Source organism: Mesoplodon mirus (assembly GCF_964341445.2).
Source record: "Mesoplodon mirus genome assembly, chromosome: 2".
In the NCBI taxonomy this organism is placed as follows: domain Eukaryota; kingdom Metazoa; phylum Chordata; class Mammalia; order Artiodactyla; family Ziphiidae; genus Mesoplodon; species Mesoplodon mirus.
In genome coordinates, this window is record NC_138977.1 from 205,017,528 (window position 1) to 205,034,862 (window position 17,335).

The window sequence follows — 17,335 nt, forward strand, 5'->3', positions numbered from 1 at the left end:
CTCATCTTTAGAGATTACCCGCCAGGGGATTACCTGCCAGAGGCCTGCCCCCTCCCCTCTTGCCTCCACCTGGAACCTGTGGCCAAAGCCCTCCAAGCTCCTCAGCCCAGAGACATCCTGGGCTCCCTGGCACATAGTAGGTCCACAAGTCAGGCCATGGACAGATTGGCCGTCTTCCCGCCACAGAGTGGTGGTAGGGGCTGATGTCTCTCCCTGATGGACACCTCCAGGTGGGGTCCCCATCCCCGCCCCCCACTGCCCTAACCATCACCTAGGCCCCCTGATGCCCGTGCCATGGCTCCAGCAGACCTGCTTCAGGCCTTCCAGGCTCCCTGTTACGCTGGAGTTCACAGCAGATCACCCTCTTCCCTCCGGGTACCCTGGCCCAAGCCCAGGCTGGTATCTGTAAGAATAACAGCTTCCTACCTCCAGGAAGAAGGACCTGCCAGCAACTAAATAAATACAAGTTTTATGGGGTGATTAGTACTTGGAGAGATAAGTTCCTATCCCAGTTTTCAAGGTCTCCCTCCTCCTCTCAGAAGTGTTGGTTCAGGAAGAGCAGCTGTGGATCCTGGCAGAAAGCTGGTGAGCCAGGAATTCATTTGTAGGGTGTTCCTGCACACCCCGCTGTGCCCACCACAGCCTAGGTGCTGTGCGGGGGTCGGAGGAGACACTAGAATTGGAAACCCAGCCCCTCTCCTTAAAGAGTGTTTATGTTGGGGGACATGCCATATGACTGCTCTGAGGTGACCTAAATCCAACACTGCAAAAAAGTGTGGCTGAAGAATAAAACTGGCGGGGGGGTGGTGTGCAGCTGGGGAGCAGTCCAGAAGGACTTCCTGTAGGAGATGAGTTTCAAGTCAGAAACCAGGGCAGGTGAAAAGAATGGACCGGTTGAGGAGGAACAATTTAGGCCAGACAGGAGGGGTGTGCATTGGCACAGAGGTGGGGACTTGGCGGTCAGTCGGGGAGCAGATCCTTCAGGGGACGGGCTGAAGTGGGAAGATAGTGGATGACTTGTGGAGAGCAGGTGTGTGCCGGTGTGGGTATGCTCATGCATCACAGAGGAGAGAGCCAAGAGAGTAGAAAGTTTCCAGCAGCTTCTTGCTGTCAAGTTTTTCAGTAAGAGGAAATGTGGCCCAGAGATGAGGAGGGGCCTACCCAAGTTCTCCCAACTAGTCAGAAGCCAGGCTGGGCCTGGAATTCAGACCTCCCAGCTGACGTGGGCACAAGGTCAGTGTGAGAAGACTTACTGCCACATCAAGATGTCTGTGGCTGAGCCCAGGAGGGTGTTAGGAGGCCATTAGGGGGGCTCCCAAGGACTCATGGTGTCATCCTAGGTCTTGGTAAAAGACCCCACCTGCCTACTGAGGAGAAGGATGCACAGAGACTCGCAGGGTAGCTTTCTGGGGGCCAGGCTGCTGCTGCACCAGTTTCTGGGGTGGTGGGCCAGCCTGGCTGCTCAGCATTGAGAGGCCTGGGCCTCTCCGTAGATAAGGCCTGGGGTCAGGTCTCTGTCCCGGGTGTGCCTCAGCTTGTGGTACAGAGCGTGAGGCATCCTGGCTGGCTGAGGACCACACTGCCATCTGGGGCTTCCGCTTCCCAGGCTAAACCAATATTTACCTTTAGCTGTGGCTGCCAGGGGCTGAGAGGCAAATATTGGCTTAAGGAGGCTGAGCCAGGCTCTTGGGATGGAGAAAGAGCTGAGGATGCTGATAGTGATTTCTTCCTTTTTGATGGTTTTCATTTCTTTCTTTTTTTTTTTTTTTTAATTTTATTTATTTATTTATTTTTGGCTGCGTTGGGTCTTCATTGCTGTGCGCAGGCTTTCTCTAGTTGCGGCAAGTGGGGGCTACTCTTTGTTGCGGTGCGTGGGCTTCTCATTGCGGTGGCTTCTCTTGTTGTGGAGCACGGGCTCTAGGCGCGCGGGCTTCAGTAGTTGTGGTTCGCGGGCTCTAGAGCGCAGGCTCAGTAGTTGTGGTTCGCGGGCTCTAGATCGCAGGCTCAATAGCTGTGACATGTAGGCTCTAGAGCGCAGGCTCAGGAGTTGTGGCTCACAGGCTTAGTTGCTCTGCAGCATGTGGGATCTTCCCGGACCAGGGCTCGAACCCATGTCCCCTGCATTGGCAGGCAGATTCTTAACCACTGCACCACCAGGGAAGCCCTTCATTTCTTCTTAGTTAAAAAAAAAAAATCTTGCTGTTCTTTCTGCTTCGGAGACTCTTCCAGGTGCTTCTTTTTTGCTCACCTCAAATTCTGCCAGTTATGTCAAGGCCCAGTACCAAACCCTCCCCTCCACCAGGGAGCCTTCCCTGACTTACCGTGTTCTTCGTGAGCCTTCCTCTTCCTGAAGCGAGTGGAGGTCTAAGCAGTATCAGCAGTTCTGCATCATATATTGTCCTCTTTAAGAATACAGTAGAAATCCTTTTTGTCTATATTATAAAGTAAGTTATTACTGTACCTATTTTGCAGATAAGGAAACAGAGGCTCAGAGAGGTCTGATAACTTGTCCATGGTCACACAGCTTGGTGGAGCTGGGACTTGAGCCCAGAAGTGTGGGCTACATTAATTCCCAGCTTCTCTAAATATGAGTCTCTCTGGTCTCCCTATTATGTCTAGCTACCCCCTCAAGGGTGGGGATTTTGGCCCCCTTATGTCTTCCAGAATAGAGCTTGTGAGAGCTCCAGGCATCAGGGATCAGCCATATGTGTTGGGCACAGATAGGCCACCAGGGCCCCGGCAGAGTCGAAGAGGGGCAGTGGGTGACCAGCGTCCTGTTTCAGTGGTGAGGGTAGGTCTGCCTGCCTTGTAGTTCCCTGAAGGCTCTTGAGGGCTTTGTTTGATTCTGTTGTTCACAGTGTGCTCTAGTTTTCTACCAGAATGAATATATATAAAGTGCAACCATATATAATTGCCAATATTTGACTGTTTGTAATGTCCAGAAATGGCAATTTTATGTGTTTCCATCTAGTATCTCTTTGGCCCAAGATGCAGTTCTGGGGACCTTGGAGAGACCTGGTGGCCCAGAGTGGGGTGTGTGTAGGGGAGGAGCTGGGGCCTTGTAGTATTTTCAGAAGCAGGAGACCTGACTGAATCGACTCCACTTGGCCATTCAGTAGCTTTGGGCAAGTCTCTCAGCGTCTCTATGCCTCAACCGCCTTGTCTGTTATTTGGACATAATTATACATGCACCATGTACCTCACAGATATTCTGTGAGGCTCACATATGTAAAAGTGTTTATACAAATGGGAAGGGCTGTCTTTTTCGGTTAAAAAGGAACATCTAGAAACACCACCAAAATAGACAGTCCCCTGCCAGTCCTCTCATTGGAAGAGGGAGCCTTAAAACCAAGTCCCTGTGTCTGGATGAAAGTCAAACCATGCGATCTAAACTGTTTCTTGGAACAAGATCTGTGGTTCTCCAGCTGGGTTCCTTGGAGCACTGGGATTCCACAGAGGCATCTCTGAGGCAGCTGAGTGGCAGGACTCTGTGGCCACCTCTTAGACTTTAAGCAGTTTTCCATTCCATCGGATGAATGATTCCATGGCTTGAAAAAAAAGTTTGAGAACCACCAGACCAGATGATTCTGAGAATCTATACATCTAAGATCCTGTGGCTTGAAGATTCTATAAACCTGAGAGTCTATGGCTCTGAGTGATTCTGGGACGTTCTGTCCTGCCCTCTGCGAGTCTCAGAAAGTGTGTTTGTTTCTCCTCGCTTTCCCGTGGTTGGGTTTACATGGAGAGTGTGGAGGTGGTGTGGGCTCAGGGCACTGCCCAGAAGGGTGGAGAAACCCCTCGCCCATCCAAGCCATGTACCCGTCCTCCTGGCTCCTTCTCCTGCTCCACGCCAGCTGCGGACCGGCAGGAGGATGTTTATGGACACAGTAAATGGGTTGGCGCGCCTTCCAAACAGGGGCCAGCAGAGATCTGCCAGCCGGCTGGGCGGCTGCAGGCTGACCCGTGGTTAAAGATTATCCAGCGCTGCGGATGTGCGAATCTAAACAAACAAGACTGGGGCTGACGGCAGGCCCTGCTTCAAAGGAGCCTCTGCTCCGGTTCCCAGGCCCTGCCTTGGTTACCCCGCACTGGCCGGCAACGTGTGAGGGGCTGAGTGGGTCTCTGGGCGGGAGCTGGCCCTGGTGTCCTCCACCTGGCGCCTCTTCCTCCACTCCTTTCCTTTCTCTTCACTGGTTTTGCTCAGACTGTTCTCCCCAGGCATTTGCTAATGCAGTTTTCCCACCCGAGTGACTCTCACTTCTGTCAATCCAGACCCTCTTGTCCTTCAGGGCCTGGGTCAAATCTTGTTTTTCCTGAGATGCCGTCTCTGAACAACTGTGACTGTTAGAAAAACTTTCCTTGCGTGGATCCAAGTGTCCTGTACCCACTCCTTGGGGCCCCCTCTGAGCCTTCTCTTCTTTAGGATAAATCTCCCTTTTAGAATAATGCTGTCCAACTGAGGCTAAGAACTTCTGTTTCAGAGCGAGTCAAAGTAGAGGATAGATGGTCTTGAGAAGTGGTGAGCTTCCTGTCCCCAGGGGCATTCTAGCCAAGGCTGGGTGAGAACTTGGCAGAGATAAACAGATTTCCTCATTCTCCTCTGAGGTCCTGTCTTACCTGAGGCACTAAGAATTTTGTAACAAAATTGTACTCAAATATTTTCATGCCTCCAAGCTTCAAAGCTCCCAAGGGCTACTGGCTCTCCAGGGCCCAGGTCCTGGCTCTCCCTCTCCTTAACCCCTGCCCAGGGCTGGGCACACAGGGGGTCAATGAGTGGGTGCCCTGAGTGCCACCCTGAGGGGAGGAAACCCTGGCCCAGGCCTCCCTGCCCTTTGCAGGGCCTGGCTCTTTCTGCCCGGGCCCAGGGCATCTGCAGAGCCAGCGCCAGGCACCAGATTAGGCAGGGGCTGAAGACTGACAAGTTCTCTCCTGAAAGATGGGACACGAGAGGGGAGCCAGCTTTGCAGCTTCTCCCGTGGCCCTGTGCCGCCCCTCCCCTATCACAAACACCTCCAAGTGGGCAGCTGTGTGTCCCAGGCACGGATTAAATAACTTGTTGCATCAAACGTGGGGCCACCCCACTGCTTGGGGGTCACAGGCTGGCCCTCAGGGTTTTCCAAGCTGTACCCCAGGGTGCAGTCCTGGGCTGAGGTTCAGCCCATGGTTGTTCTCCCCTGGCTTCGGGGGCCCGGACCCTTCCCTGACCTCCAGCTTGATGTGGACTCACATCAAGGTGATGTGACCTTTGCCGTCCCCTCTGTGGAGGGTGCTGTGACCAGTTCCTCCATCTCAGGTTTCATCTATTTCAGGGCCCCGGGCAGCCGGGCACACTGATGGGATGGTTATTTTGGAGCTTGCTGGTGGCCTGCAGCTGCTCCTGACCCCGAGGGGTGGAGGGGATGGGAGAGAAGACATGCTTGGGCTGGGCACTGGCCCCAGAGATTCCATTTTTAGCTGTTTCCCAGCATCTCCTGTACCTCCTCTCCTAACTCCTGTGATATTTCAACAAAGGCCAAAAGGACCTCTTTCCTACCCCTTCCCCTCTCTCTCTCTCTTTGCCCACTGTTTCTCCTTCTTTCGTTTCTAATCACCATTTGTAGCTTCTCCTTCCTGGTCTTTGGTCAGTAATGTCATTCAATGATTTTGTCCTGGGTGCTTATCATGACTGATGCAAAGTCCTAGGTTCAAAAAGTTAGTTGTCTGAGTGCAGGTGGACCTGACTTTGGTTGATAAACTCAACCTGAGCAAATGGTAATAACTGAAGTTATCAAGTACCCAGGTGCCAGGGGCTTCTCAATCTACCTCTGATCCCTGCGACAACATCGCAAAGCAGGTAGTAGTACCCCTGTTCTCATGGTGAGTGATCGGGGGCTGGAGGACATTTGCTTACCCACAGGCCACCAGCCAAGTGCTGGATCAGACATTTAAACCCAAAGCCCATGCATATTCTTCTGAACCATGTAGCATGAAAACAATAACAGTGGCTCATATTAACCTCGTGATTATTATGTGCCAGGTACTCTACTAGGTGCCCTAGGTACTGTATTCCACCTTGTCTTCTCAGCATCCCTTCCGAGGGGAGTATTAGAGTCCATATTTTATACCAATAAGTAAATGCTGATTTCACTGCTAAAGAAGAGAGGCCCAGAGGGGTTAAGCTATTTGCCCAAGGTCATACGGCCAGGAAATGGCAGAGCTAGGATTTGAACCCAAGCTGATGACTTCAGCGTCCTTGCACTTAACTATGCTCCTGTCTTGCCTACCAGTATATGGATTTTGTTAACCAAAAAACCTAAAATACTTTTAGGTTGCATTATGAGAAGTTTAGTGTACTTATCAGGGGGGGTGTGATGGCCGCATTGTGCCTTGAGCTGGTCAGGGCACATCTGGAATACTGAGTCTGGTTGTGTTCATTGTCTAAGAGGTGGGAAGGTGTGTGGGGAGTCTGAGTATTCCCTGAGGAAAGCGGTCCTCAGTGTGGGGCTGAGAGGCAGCCCCAGAGGTAGTAGGTATAAATACAGGGAGGTCATGACTGAGTGAGCCCTAGAAAGTAAACTGTATAAAAAGCAACACGTGATAGGTGTGTGTTTATATGTACAGATTTGTGTGGAGTGATTGTTTTATTTAGGTTGATATGCAGGCTACTCATTTTCATTATCTAGCAATTTTGTATAAAAATAGCAAGTAATTTGTAAACACTGCCAGAATATTTTCTAGCTGGTTTGTAATTTTTTAAGAGTTATTTTGTTTGTGTTTGTTGTCATGGTGGCGGTTCTTGTGTTGATCTTTATTGTAAGTGTAGATCTGTAAATTCAACTGCAGTATTTAAAGCTTCAGCATGACACCTTGTGTGTATGAGAGGAGGGATTTGAAGGAAGATGCCTTGAAGAGAGAGTTGGGTGGCAGTTGTCAGTTGTGGGAATTTCTTTTCCTATGGGGTATGTGATTTTGTCAAAAGGAAGTATTTCTCCCAAAATTGGGAGTAGGCAAACTACCAATCAGTTAAGCTTTGTGTGTATGCTAGTTTAAAAAAGATAATATGTAATATAATGTTAAAAAAAAAAAAGCTTTTATGGTAGATTTTGTAAATTTGTTACAGGGTAACCTGTTTTCTAGCTGTGATCTTACCACTTCAAATGGGTGTAATTTGAATACATTTTGTATGGTAAAGGATCAATAAAATGACTTTTTTAAGAGTTCAAAAAAAAAAAACCAAAACAGGGCGGTAGACTTCAGTTTAAGAGTAGGAAACATTTTCCTAAAGACAGAGTAGCTCAGCAGTGGTGCTGCTGGGAGGTAGTGGGTATATCCAAGCAGAAGAGGACTCCTGAAGGGGCGGAGAGCAGGAGAGCTCACATTCCAGCCCGTTCAGGAGTCTGTTCTGAGCGTCTGCCCAGCTCCATGGGCTCTGGCCTGATTGTCCTGAGCGTGTGGGGTGGGCTGGAGAGAGGAGTGTGGAGTGTGTGTGTGTGGGCCCCCATGACAGCCTTGTTCCCATAGGCCCGGCTGGGCATCTCTGAGCCACTTGTTTCCTCCTTCCCCATCCCTTCTCCTTTCTGTCCCCAACCCTCTGGACTCAAGGGCCGCTGCCTGGAATCCCTAAGGGGTGGGGGAGCAGGGGCTGTTTCCTGGGGTCCAGGTCAGCCCACAGCCCTCCTCAGCCCCCCGCTATTGTCTCCCGTGTCTTGCCCTCCTCGCCTCTGCCTCTCCGCAGCCCCCCAGCTTCTCTGCACCATTACTGTCACAGAGTCAATTCCCTGGAATAATCACATTTTCCGGTCGGCTCCCTCCTCCTTGCCAAACACGATGCTGGGAATCCTGACCAGCCAGGCCCCAAGAGGCTTCTCCAGAGAAGCAGGAGCCTTGGGGGGAGGGCCGGCCCAGCACCTTCTCCTTGCTGGGGTCCAAACAACACTGTTCCTGGAAAGGGCAGGGGAGCTGGGGGAGAACAAAGAGAGAGAGGCTTTAGAGAGCGTCTCTAGATTCAGCTGGAGCTGAATTCTGGCCTCTGAGGCCCCTACCAGTCCAGTCCCCCAAGCTTTGCTCTCACACCAAGCACTCCAGCAGCCCTTACTCAGTTCCTGGAGAGAAAGCACAGATTCTCCCTGGGGGAGGCTCAGAGAAAAGCCTCCTGAGAAGGGATTGGCCCATGATGTGAGCTGCGGTGGTACTAGCCAAATGTAGGGACTCCCACAGAAAGGGTTCAGTAAACAAGGAGGGCCCGAAAGTGGAGAATGTGGCGTTGGGAGTTGGACAGATCTTGCTTTAATCCTGGATCTGCCACTTCGTGGCTGTCACATAACAATTCCGAGCTTTATCTGTACAATGGGAACAACTTCATGGGATGTTTTAAGGATGAAATGCAGGGGTAATTCATTGCAACTGATGACTTTTATTACAAATTATAGGACTCCATAAAGCAGAGATAACCAGCCATTAAAAAAGTATGGTATCAAAAACATGGTTATTAGTGTAGAAAGGTATTCAGGACACGGTAAATGGAAAAGCTAGTTTTGAAAAGAAAATTTGTATAGCAGAGTTCTTCACCTGGAGTTGATGCCCTGAAATTATCCACGGAATTTAGGGAGAACATGCAGTTTTCTGAGAAGATAGATAAAAGTTGCGACATTTTCAGAGATTTGTTACCCGTTAGAGTTAGTTTAAAACTACTGGCATTTATATAGCATGATTCAATTTTTGTTTTTAAAAAAGAAATAACTAAAATATATTGAAAAAAGGCTGGAAACTCATACATCTAAATATTAATAGTATTTTCCTCTGGATGGTGGGCTGACAGGAGATTACTTTTTCTTTTTGCTGAACTGTCTTTTCTACAAAATACAGTCTGTATTACTTGCATGACTAAAAAGAGAAAGGGTTTGATTTCCAGTTGTCAGTTTTGAAAGGATAGCTTGGATAAATTCACTTAACTTCTCAGCCTCAATGTCCTTCCGTGGCAATAACTTCACAAGGTAATTGTTGGGGTAAGAACGTCTCTTTGCAATTTGTGCAGAGAGGCGTTCTGGGCGGGGCGGGGGGGGGTTCCCTCTGGCCTCCCAGACGGGCAGGATGTCAACATGCATTCAACAAATATTATTTACTGTTATTTACAATTATTATTTACTTCTAAGTGCTGGGTGCTCTTCTGGCTGCTGGGATAAAAACCCAGGAGGGCCCCAGGAGTTAGAAAAAAAAAATCCAATTTTAATAAGCATACAATTTAGAAGTAATCATGTTTTTAGTTTTGGTGTCCTTCCTGCCGGCCTTGATCCTTTGCTTAAACAAATACGTAGTTAGAAGTCCTGCACAACGTTATGTCCTAGCATTTTCTGTGCCATTAGAAACCCGGTGCGTCCTACTGGTGCGCGCTTTAAAGACTAGTGGGAGGAGGTGCGCAGGCGATGGGGACTGGGCGCTGTGGCCCGCGTGATGGTCGCCCTGTCTCCCTCCCTGCCGCAGACAGCGAGCTGGTGCTCCCGGACTGCCTGCGGCCGCGCTCCTTCACCGCCCTGCGGCGGCCGTCGCTGCGACGTGAGGCCGAGGAAGCGCGCCTCTCCGTGAGCCTGTGCGACCTCAACGTGCCGGGCGCGGACGGCGACGAGACCGCGCCGGCCGCTGGCTGCCCCATCCCGCAGAACTCGCTCAACTCCCAGCACAGCCGCGCTCTGCCAGCGCAGCTCGACGGTGACCTGCGCTTCCATGCGCTGCGCGCCGGCGCACACGTCCGCATCCTGGACGAGCAGACGGTGGCGCGCCTGGAGCACGGGCGCGACGAGCGCGCGCTCGTCTTCACCAGCCGGCCCTTGCGCGTGGCCGAGACCATCTTCGTCAAGGTCACGCGTTCGGGCGGCGCGCGGCCTGGCGCGCTCTCCTTCGGCGTCACCACGTGCGACCCCGGCACGCTGCGGCCAGCCGACCTGCCTTTCAGCCCCGAGGCACTGGTGGACCGTAAGGAGTTCTGGGCCGTGTGCCGTGTACCCGGGCCCCTGCACAGCGGCGACATCCTGGGCCTGGTGGTCAACCCCGACGGTGAGCTGCACCTCAGCCACAATGGCTCCGCGGCGGGCATGCAGCTGTGCGTGGACGCCTCGCAGCCACTCTGGATGCTCTTCGGCCTGCACGGGGCCATCACGCAGATCCGCATCCTCGGTGAGTGCCCCTGGCCACGTGCCCGCCTCCCCCAAGGTGCACCCAGAGGCTGGCGCCTCCAGACCCAGCCTTCCCTGGAGGAGGGGCGTGTCTGGGTAGGGGGAAAGAGCGCCCACCCCGCCCTTCATGGGGTCTAGTCAAGGAGTCACAGACACCGAAGATGAGTTCTGGGTGGGACTCAATTATCTAGCCCATAGTTCTCAGATCTCACCACATAAACCCTGGAGAGGGGGAGAAAAGCGGGGAACACTGAGTTTCACGCTCAGAATCTGATTCACCCACATTCCCACAGATACGTAAACAGTTCTCTTACACATTGCCCAGTGGCCATTTAAAAATGGGAAAAAAGAAAATTGTTTCCACCAGCAGCGAACTTTTTGAGGCTCAGTTTCCATTTCTCCTAAAATGGTAGTGAAGTTCTCTGCCTCTAAGGGTGGTTGTGTGTCTAAATAAGAAAAAGAGGTTGGTATGTCAGTAGCCAGGTATCTCTGCAGGGTGGTGCCTAGATTGGGGGTCTGTGGGGAATCCCCGAGCAGAGGGCCTTGGAGGAAAGGGGGTTGCAGATGTCTGGGCCTTCCTGGGTTTGAATGGACAGAGCTTGAATGGACTGGGTGATGCGGACTTGTGTAAGCCATGTTTCCCAGAGTGTTCTGCAGGATAGGTGTCCATTGAAAACGGGTCCTTGGGTCTAAAATGTTTGGGAAATACTGAGTCTTAAAAAAGAAGTTGGGGCTTCCCTGGGGGCGCAGTGGTTGAGAGTCCGCCTGCCTATGCAGGGGACGCGGGTTCGTGCCCTGGTCCGGGAAGATCCCACGTGCCGCGGAGCGGCTGGGCCCGTGAGCCAAGGCCGCTGAGCCTGCGCATCCGGAGCCTGTGCTCTGCAGCGGGAGAGGCCACAACAGTGAGAGGCCCGCATACCACACACACACACACACACACACACAAAAGAATAAATAAAAAAGAAGGCGGTTCTTTACTGTAGAACTTCTCAGAACCTTTAATATACAATGTGAACCTTTAGGAGAGGGTGGTGGTGGTTATGGTGTCCAGCTTTTCCAAGCTCGTTTGACCAGAAATCTTTTTTTTTTTTTTTTTACATGTATCTTCAGGAACCTCTGTTACCCCAGAGTGAGCAGGTGTTCATGCTTTCCAAGTGCTGGTCTGCTCTGCAGCAGCATTAGACTTACTCGGAGAACCTACTACAGTGCAGATTCTTGAATCCCACCTCCAGAGATTTTGATTCTGTAGATCTCGGATTAGGTCCTGGGCATCTGAATTTTTTTTTTTTCCTCAGCAAGTTTGCTTAGACACATTTGGAGACCCCTGGGTCTCACAGCCCCTGACCTAGACCTCACCCCAAGAGGCTTCATAGACAAGATATAATATGTGTATGTGAGTGAGCATGAGTTTACGCTGTAAGATTGGCATACCGTGTCTAGGCACACGTGAGTAACTAAATGTATGCGTATTTGTGTATGTAATGCTGTTGGTGATTGTGGGAGTGTGTGAGAGTTGTGTGAAATCAGATAAAATCAGTGGAGACTTCCTCCTCTGGAAAGAGACCAAATGAAGATGGAGTGTAAAATAAATTTTAAAAGGAATGAAAAGAAATGGGGCTGGGGTGCTAAGAAGTTAGGATTGAGGGAAGATAAGTCAGGAAGGAGGTGAAAAGAAATCAGGCTAGATGAAAAGCCATCAATCAGTAAGGAAGGAAATTGGGGTGAAAATTCAGGATGGAATAAAAACAAACCGGACTGGGGTGCAGAAAAAAAAAATCAGGTTGAGGTACACAGATATTTGGCTACATTCACCAGGAGACACTGTTCCTCAGATGAAGGAAATAACATAATGGCAAGGTACTCTCTTGCCTCAGCACCACCTAATAATAGATAAGTAGCTTTCCAGTGAAGCTTCTGTTGCCCAAAGAAGCTTACTAGACTGGAGCAAAGGAGAAGCTTAAAAACAAACAAACAAAAACAACCCAGGACTTAAATGTCCCCAAAGGGAAGTAGGTCAAGGTGGGTATTGAAGAATAATCATTCAGAATTTAATATATGCTAAACAGAGTGCTCCTGAGCTGTTTGGAGAATTGGGCATCTCAACTAACAAATTGGTGTTAGGGGATCCTGACTGACTTTAAAGGAAAAACAAATCAGTAACAGTGTGCGAAGGATAATTATTTACCTTACAGAGGAATGCTTTGCTTTATTGAAGGCCTAAGTGAAGTAAGAATGGAAAGATATTTCCTTCACTCCAAAACTACAGTCAGTTTCATGCTTAATGGTGAAACATTAGAAATATTCTTATTAAAGTCAGGAATATGATAGAGATGCCTTACAGTATTGTTCTGAAAATGCTAACCAGTGCAATAAAGCAAGAAAAGCAAATAGGTATGAATTTCTGAAAGGAGATGATAATTAACTTGAAACCTGTTAACACTAATAAGAGAAATCCTATGGACAGCTAATGAATATTCTTAGAAACAGTGAGTATTAAATGAATTAGAATGAATAACCAGTAGTAAAAAATATCTCACTGGGCACTTATTTATGTGTAGGGCATTATGTTAGGGCCTGTGGGAGACTTACAGGTGAATCAGACTTCCTGCTTTCAGGAAGCTCAAGGTTTAAGTAGGGAAACAAAGTTACGTTCCTGGGCAAAGAACAAATAATTTCCTATCCTCTGTGGTTTTTTATTTCCGTGAATGGCGTGTGTGGCTGGTCAGTGCTAGATAGAGATATGTGGTTGTCGGGGGGGGTGGGGTCAAGGCTGTCCAGAGGAGGGGGTTGAGGATAGCCCCAAGAGACTCCCTGGACAGTTAGCTCTTTGAAGGCAAAGGCTCTGTCTGCCTCATTCCCAGTTTTATATATACACAGTGTCTGGTACCTGGTAGGCTCTCAGCAAGAACTTGTTGAAGGGAGGAGGCAGGGAGGGATGGAAGGGAAGAGGAAAGTGAGGGAAGAAAGGAAGGAAAGAAGGCTGGGCAGATCAAGTGTGGGAGATGGTGTGGAGTATTTGGAAGATGCCAATGCAGAGGAGAAGGGGGGTGATAGCATGGGGCTCTGACTAAGATGGTGAGGCCGGGGCTTGAAGGGCCATGCTAGGTGGGAGGAAGGCGACTTTGTTCTCTGGCATGGGAAACCTTGAAGGTGAGGGAAGCATGGGGAAGGGTGGAGGTGGGATTCTAGGCAGGGGGCTTGTTTGGAGACGGCAGATGCAGTAACACCAGAGCGTGATGCGTGTGGCCCTCCAATTTGTAGGCGGGAACAGAGAGCTGGGGCAGGGTGCTGAGCCAGCCGGTGGAGTCCCACCCTAAGCCTTATGGCTGGGCCGTGTGGTCAGGCTGTACCACCCATTTTTCTCCTGGGAACCTAACAGAGGGGTGGAGATTCGAGCTTTCTCCCAGTGGGCCTCTGAGTGGCTAGTGTGTCCCTCCCTCCTTCCCACCCTTTCTGCAGGCTCCACCATCCTGGCAGAGCGGGGCATCCCATCACTCTCCTGCTCCCCTGCCTCCACACCAACCTCGCCCAGCGCCCTGGGCATCCGCCTCTCTGACCCCTTGCTCAGCACATGCAGCTCTGGACCTCTGGGGAACTCTGCTGGCGGTAAGTAGGCTGACCCCTCCAGTTCCATGGTGACCATGCCAGGCCTCCCACCCTGAGGACCCCATCCCCACCCTCGCCCTGGCTGAGGCAGGCATGCAGCCTCTGTATCAGGACTGGGCCCTGGAGGAGCTGGAGATGGGCCCAGTGAGCCCTGGTTGAGTGGTAATTTCCGGGGTGTATCCCATCCTGTCCCCCAGCTGGGCAGCTTTCTCCAAAGGACTTCTTTAGCACAAAGAACACCAAAGGGTAACTCAGGAGGGGCCTTCCTTAAATGGCTTGGGGCCCCCTTCCTTCCTCCATCCCTCCCTCCTCCTCTCAGTGCCTCATGGACACCCTGGCCCCTGGTCTGGGCGCTGAGGGGCCAGAAGTGGGGCTGTCCAGAGTGTATCCTCTCCTCTCTTGTGCCCAGGAAGCTGGGTGGTAGGTTAGACAGGCCGATCCTGATAAATGGAGGGGGAGAGGCCAGGGGGCTCTCTTCATGAACCTGGGACCAGGCTGGGCCATGTCTCCTCCTGACTGGTTTCCCCTTGACCCCAGGGACGGCCCCCAACTCACCGGTGAGCCTGCCAGAGTCGCCAGTGACCCCAGGCGGGGGCCCGTGGAGCGATGAGTGCACCATTTGCTATGAGCACGCGGTGGACACGGTCATCTACACATGCGGCCACATGTGCCTCTGCTATGCCTGTGGCCTGCGCCTCAAGAAGGCTCTACACGCCTGCTGCCCCATCTGCCGCCGCCCCATCAAGGACATCATCAAGACCTACCGCAGCTCCTAGCCCGTCGTGGTGCCCTACCCCTCACGCCCACCTCCTCGGACTCCGGCCCAGCTCTACCTGAGGGGCAAGTCAACAGGGCCCCTTCTCTTCTTCCTCATTTTGGAAATTCTTTTCCCTTCTCGTTAAACATGGGAAACAGCCCCCGAAGGTTTGGGGAGGAAGGGGTGTCAGGCAGGGAGGTGGGGGCAGAAGCCAATCGCCTGCTCTTCCCTGCACGCCGAGGGGCTAAACCGGGGGTCTCAGCTTCTCCTGATCCTTCCCCATCCGGGGTAGATTCCCAGGAGGTCCTTCTAGCCTGTGTGGCACCTTTGTGAGAATTAGAAAGTGTGTCCCTTCCTCTGGGCAGATGTGGCCCTGAGCCCAGACATGGGGCTTGGCTAGTGGAGTGTGGACTTGGACTTCAGCCTCCATTTTCTCCCTCAGCCAACTGCCCTTGAGCAGTGTACAACCTGTGCAACAGCAGCCCTAGGCAGGCAGCTCCTGAGCTGCTGTCTTACTCTCTGACCTACACCTACCTTCTCCTTCCTTTCTTCCCTGCCCCTTGGGCCTGGAAGCCAGGGGTAAGAAGGCCAGTGGATACCTCTCATATCCTGGGCAGGCTGCAGCCTCCATGCCATGTCCATCTCCCACTCACCCTGGATGGGTGGACCGACAGGCTACAGAAGCCTCCAGGTTCTGGGTCCCTAGCCCCCTGGCCTGGTTGAGATGTGGAGGGCCCCTTTCTGGTCATAGCCTGTCTGCCCCAGTCATCTTGCTGGATGCTGCTGCCCAGGGGCAGCCCCTTGGTGTGGGCTGGAGAGCAGGGTCTGTCTTCTGTCAGGCTCTCTTAAGAACAGGTTTGCAGCTACCCTCTGTGACCTCTCCTCCCCCATTTCAGTGCTATTCTGGGCCGGGCTGATACTCATAGAGGCTGTAGCATCCCCTACAGGAGAGGGCAGGGCCCTGGGTTGGGAGTAGGGGTTCCCTGGAGTAAGAACAGGCTTTTTCTGTATTTTAATTTATTTATTTATTGGGTTTGTAGGGGTTATTTGGCAGGGGGTGGGGACTGAATTCCCATCCCCCAGACCCCTAGAAATGCTGCCCTGGTGGACGGAGTGCCTGGTTAGAGGGGTCAGCAGAGGTAGTCATCACTCAAAATCTTCCCCAGACTGCAGCCCAGAAGTCCATAGCCAGCTCTGCTTACCGTGAAGTAGAACTCCAAAGGGGCTGAAGTGGGAGGCCTTCTGACAAATTGTATCCCTTTTATAGAGAGGGCAGCAGAGCCTCTGCAGTGCCCTGGGACTAGGGGATCACCCCAGAGCCACAAAATGCCCTTCTTCTTGGTCTGGAGCAGGGTTATCATAACTGGCTCATTAGACATCACGAGGCCCAGGAGTTCCCTCCTCCATAAGGACATAACGTTCTGGGCAGGCTGAGGGAGGGAAGGCCAGCTGGCCTCATCATTGTAGGGGTAGGGAGCCTGTTCTTAGGCTCTCCAGTCCCAGGAAAGAGGAGGAGGGAAGGGGATGGGTCCCAGCACCTCTAGGTTCTTCGTCCTGATGCCGGGGTGAGGGAGTGCCCCCCGCAGCTGCTCTTAGGTTATAGTCATCTCAGCCCTGCACGCCCTGTCCTGATAGGCCATGGCTGGGGCCAGCTCTCAGAGTCCTGGCCTAGTCTCCCCCCGAGCCTCCCGGCTCTCGTCCCCCTCAGATAGTTTTTTACGCCTGTCGGAGACTGCTTTGCCGTATGGCTGGCAGAGCGTGGGATTCTGGACCTGGCCACTGAGCAGTTGTGTGGCCCTGACCAGGTCATAGCCTCTCTGAGCCTCAGCTGGCACCTCTGTAAAGTGATTGTTGGGGTCGGGGGGGACTTTCCTTGTGACTCTCGGGGGTTCTCTGGTGGGGGCTGCTATGGGGTGGTGTGGTGGGACAGTACAAGCAGGGGGTCAGGATGCCAGGCGGGCCCTGTCTGCACCTGCCTGGCAGGGGAGCCACAGTCCTACCATGGGTCTCCCCTCCCCACTGACCCTGTAGACCCCTTCTGTGGGAGGGGGGTGAGGTGGGGCTGGTGTGGCCCCACCCAGTCAGGGGTCCCCTCTCAGGTAAGGGGAGTTCGTACACGCAGGGGCTGTGCAGCCTGCGCGCCGGGGAGGGGAAGCCACCGTCCCGTCCCGTTGTCTCTGCTGGCCTGGGGGTAGCTGCTGCCTCCTCTGTGAACGTGGGGCGCCGTGATTGATGATTGTGAATAAAGGTGATATCGTACCAGCCTGAGGGCTGTGCTGTGCAGTCTGGAGGGCTGGGGACAGAGGGCAGGCGGGCAGGTGGGTGTGCGGGAGGGGAGTCAACGAGCAGGAAAGACTCCCTGGAGAGAGCAGGGGAGGGGGAGGCGGCTGGAGCGTGACCTGGGGCTTGGAGAGCAGGGGCCAGAATGCCAGGCGAGCCTCACTGTAAGCTGAAAGGGAGGCTCTACTGCCCCTCGGCCCTGGGTCCGGGAGGAGCAGGAGTCCGTGGCGCTCCCGAGGCTGAGCCGGGTCTAAATCTGGAGTGCCACCTTTGTGGAGGGGCAGCGCCACCTAGGGGCTAAAGGGTGGCAGGCGCTGTGCTGAGCTCCCCAGAACAGGGCCTGCCGGTCTCTCACCCCAAGCCCAGACCTGGAAGCTCAGCTGCCGCTCCCACTGGCCGGTGCGGAGGCCTATGCCAAATGAGTGGCACAGCTAGGAGGAAACGGGAGGCCTCGGTCAGGGACCTTCGGAAAAACTTTCTAGGTGGGCTGAGTACCTCTGGGTGGCGGTAGAAGCTGGAGTGCTGGACGGGGTCCGGGCACAAT

At 52.6% G+C, this 17,335-nt stretch overlaps 1 protein-coding gene across 3 annotated transcripts in view; it reads left to right on the plus strand.

Moving 5' to 3' along the window:
• Positions 1-17,083, plus strand: part of NEURL1 (neuralized E3 ubiquitin protein ligase 1) — a gene marked incomplete at its 5' end in the record, with an annotated part of 83,014 nt that extends 65,931 nt beyond the window's left edge. For all 3 annotated transcript variants that reach the window (XM_082601571.1, XM_082601572.1, XM_082601570.1), the window contains 3 exons: positions 9,460-10,149; positions 13,608-13,754; positions 14,292-17,083. In XM_082601571.1, the coding sequence (XP_082457697.1) occupies positions 9,460-10,149; positions 13,608-13,754; positions 14,292-14,530 (1,076 nt within the window). In that variant the 3' untranslated portion in view covers positions 14,531-17,083. The remainder of the gene's footprint in view (positions 1-9,459; positions 10,150-13,607; positions 13,755-14,291) is intronic.
• Between the last annotated feature and the right edge of the window lie 252 nt (positions 17,084-17,335).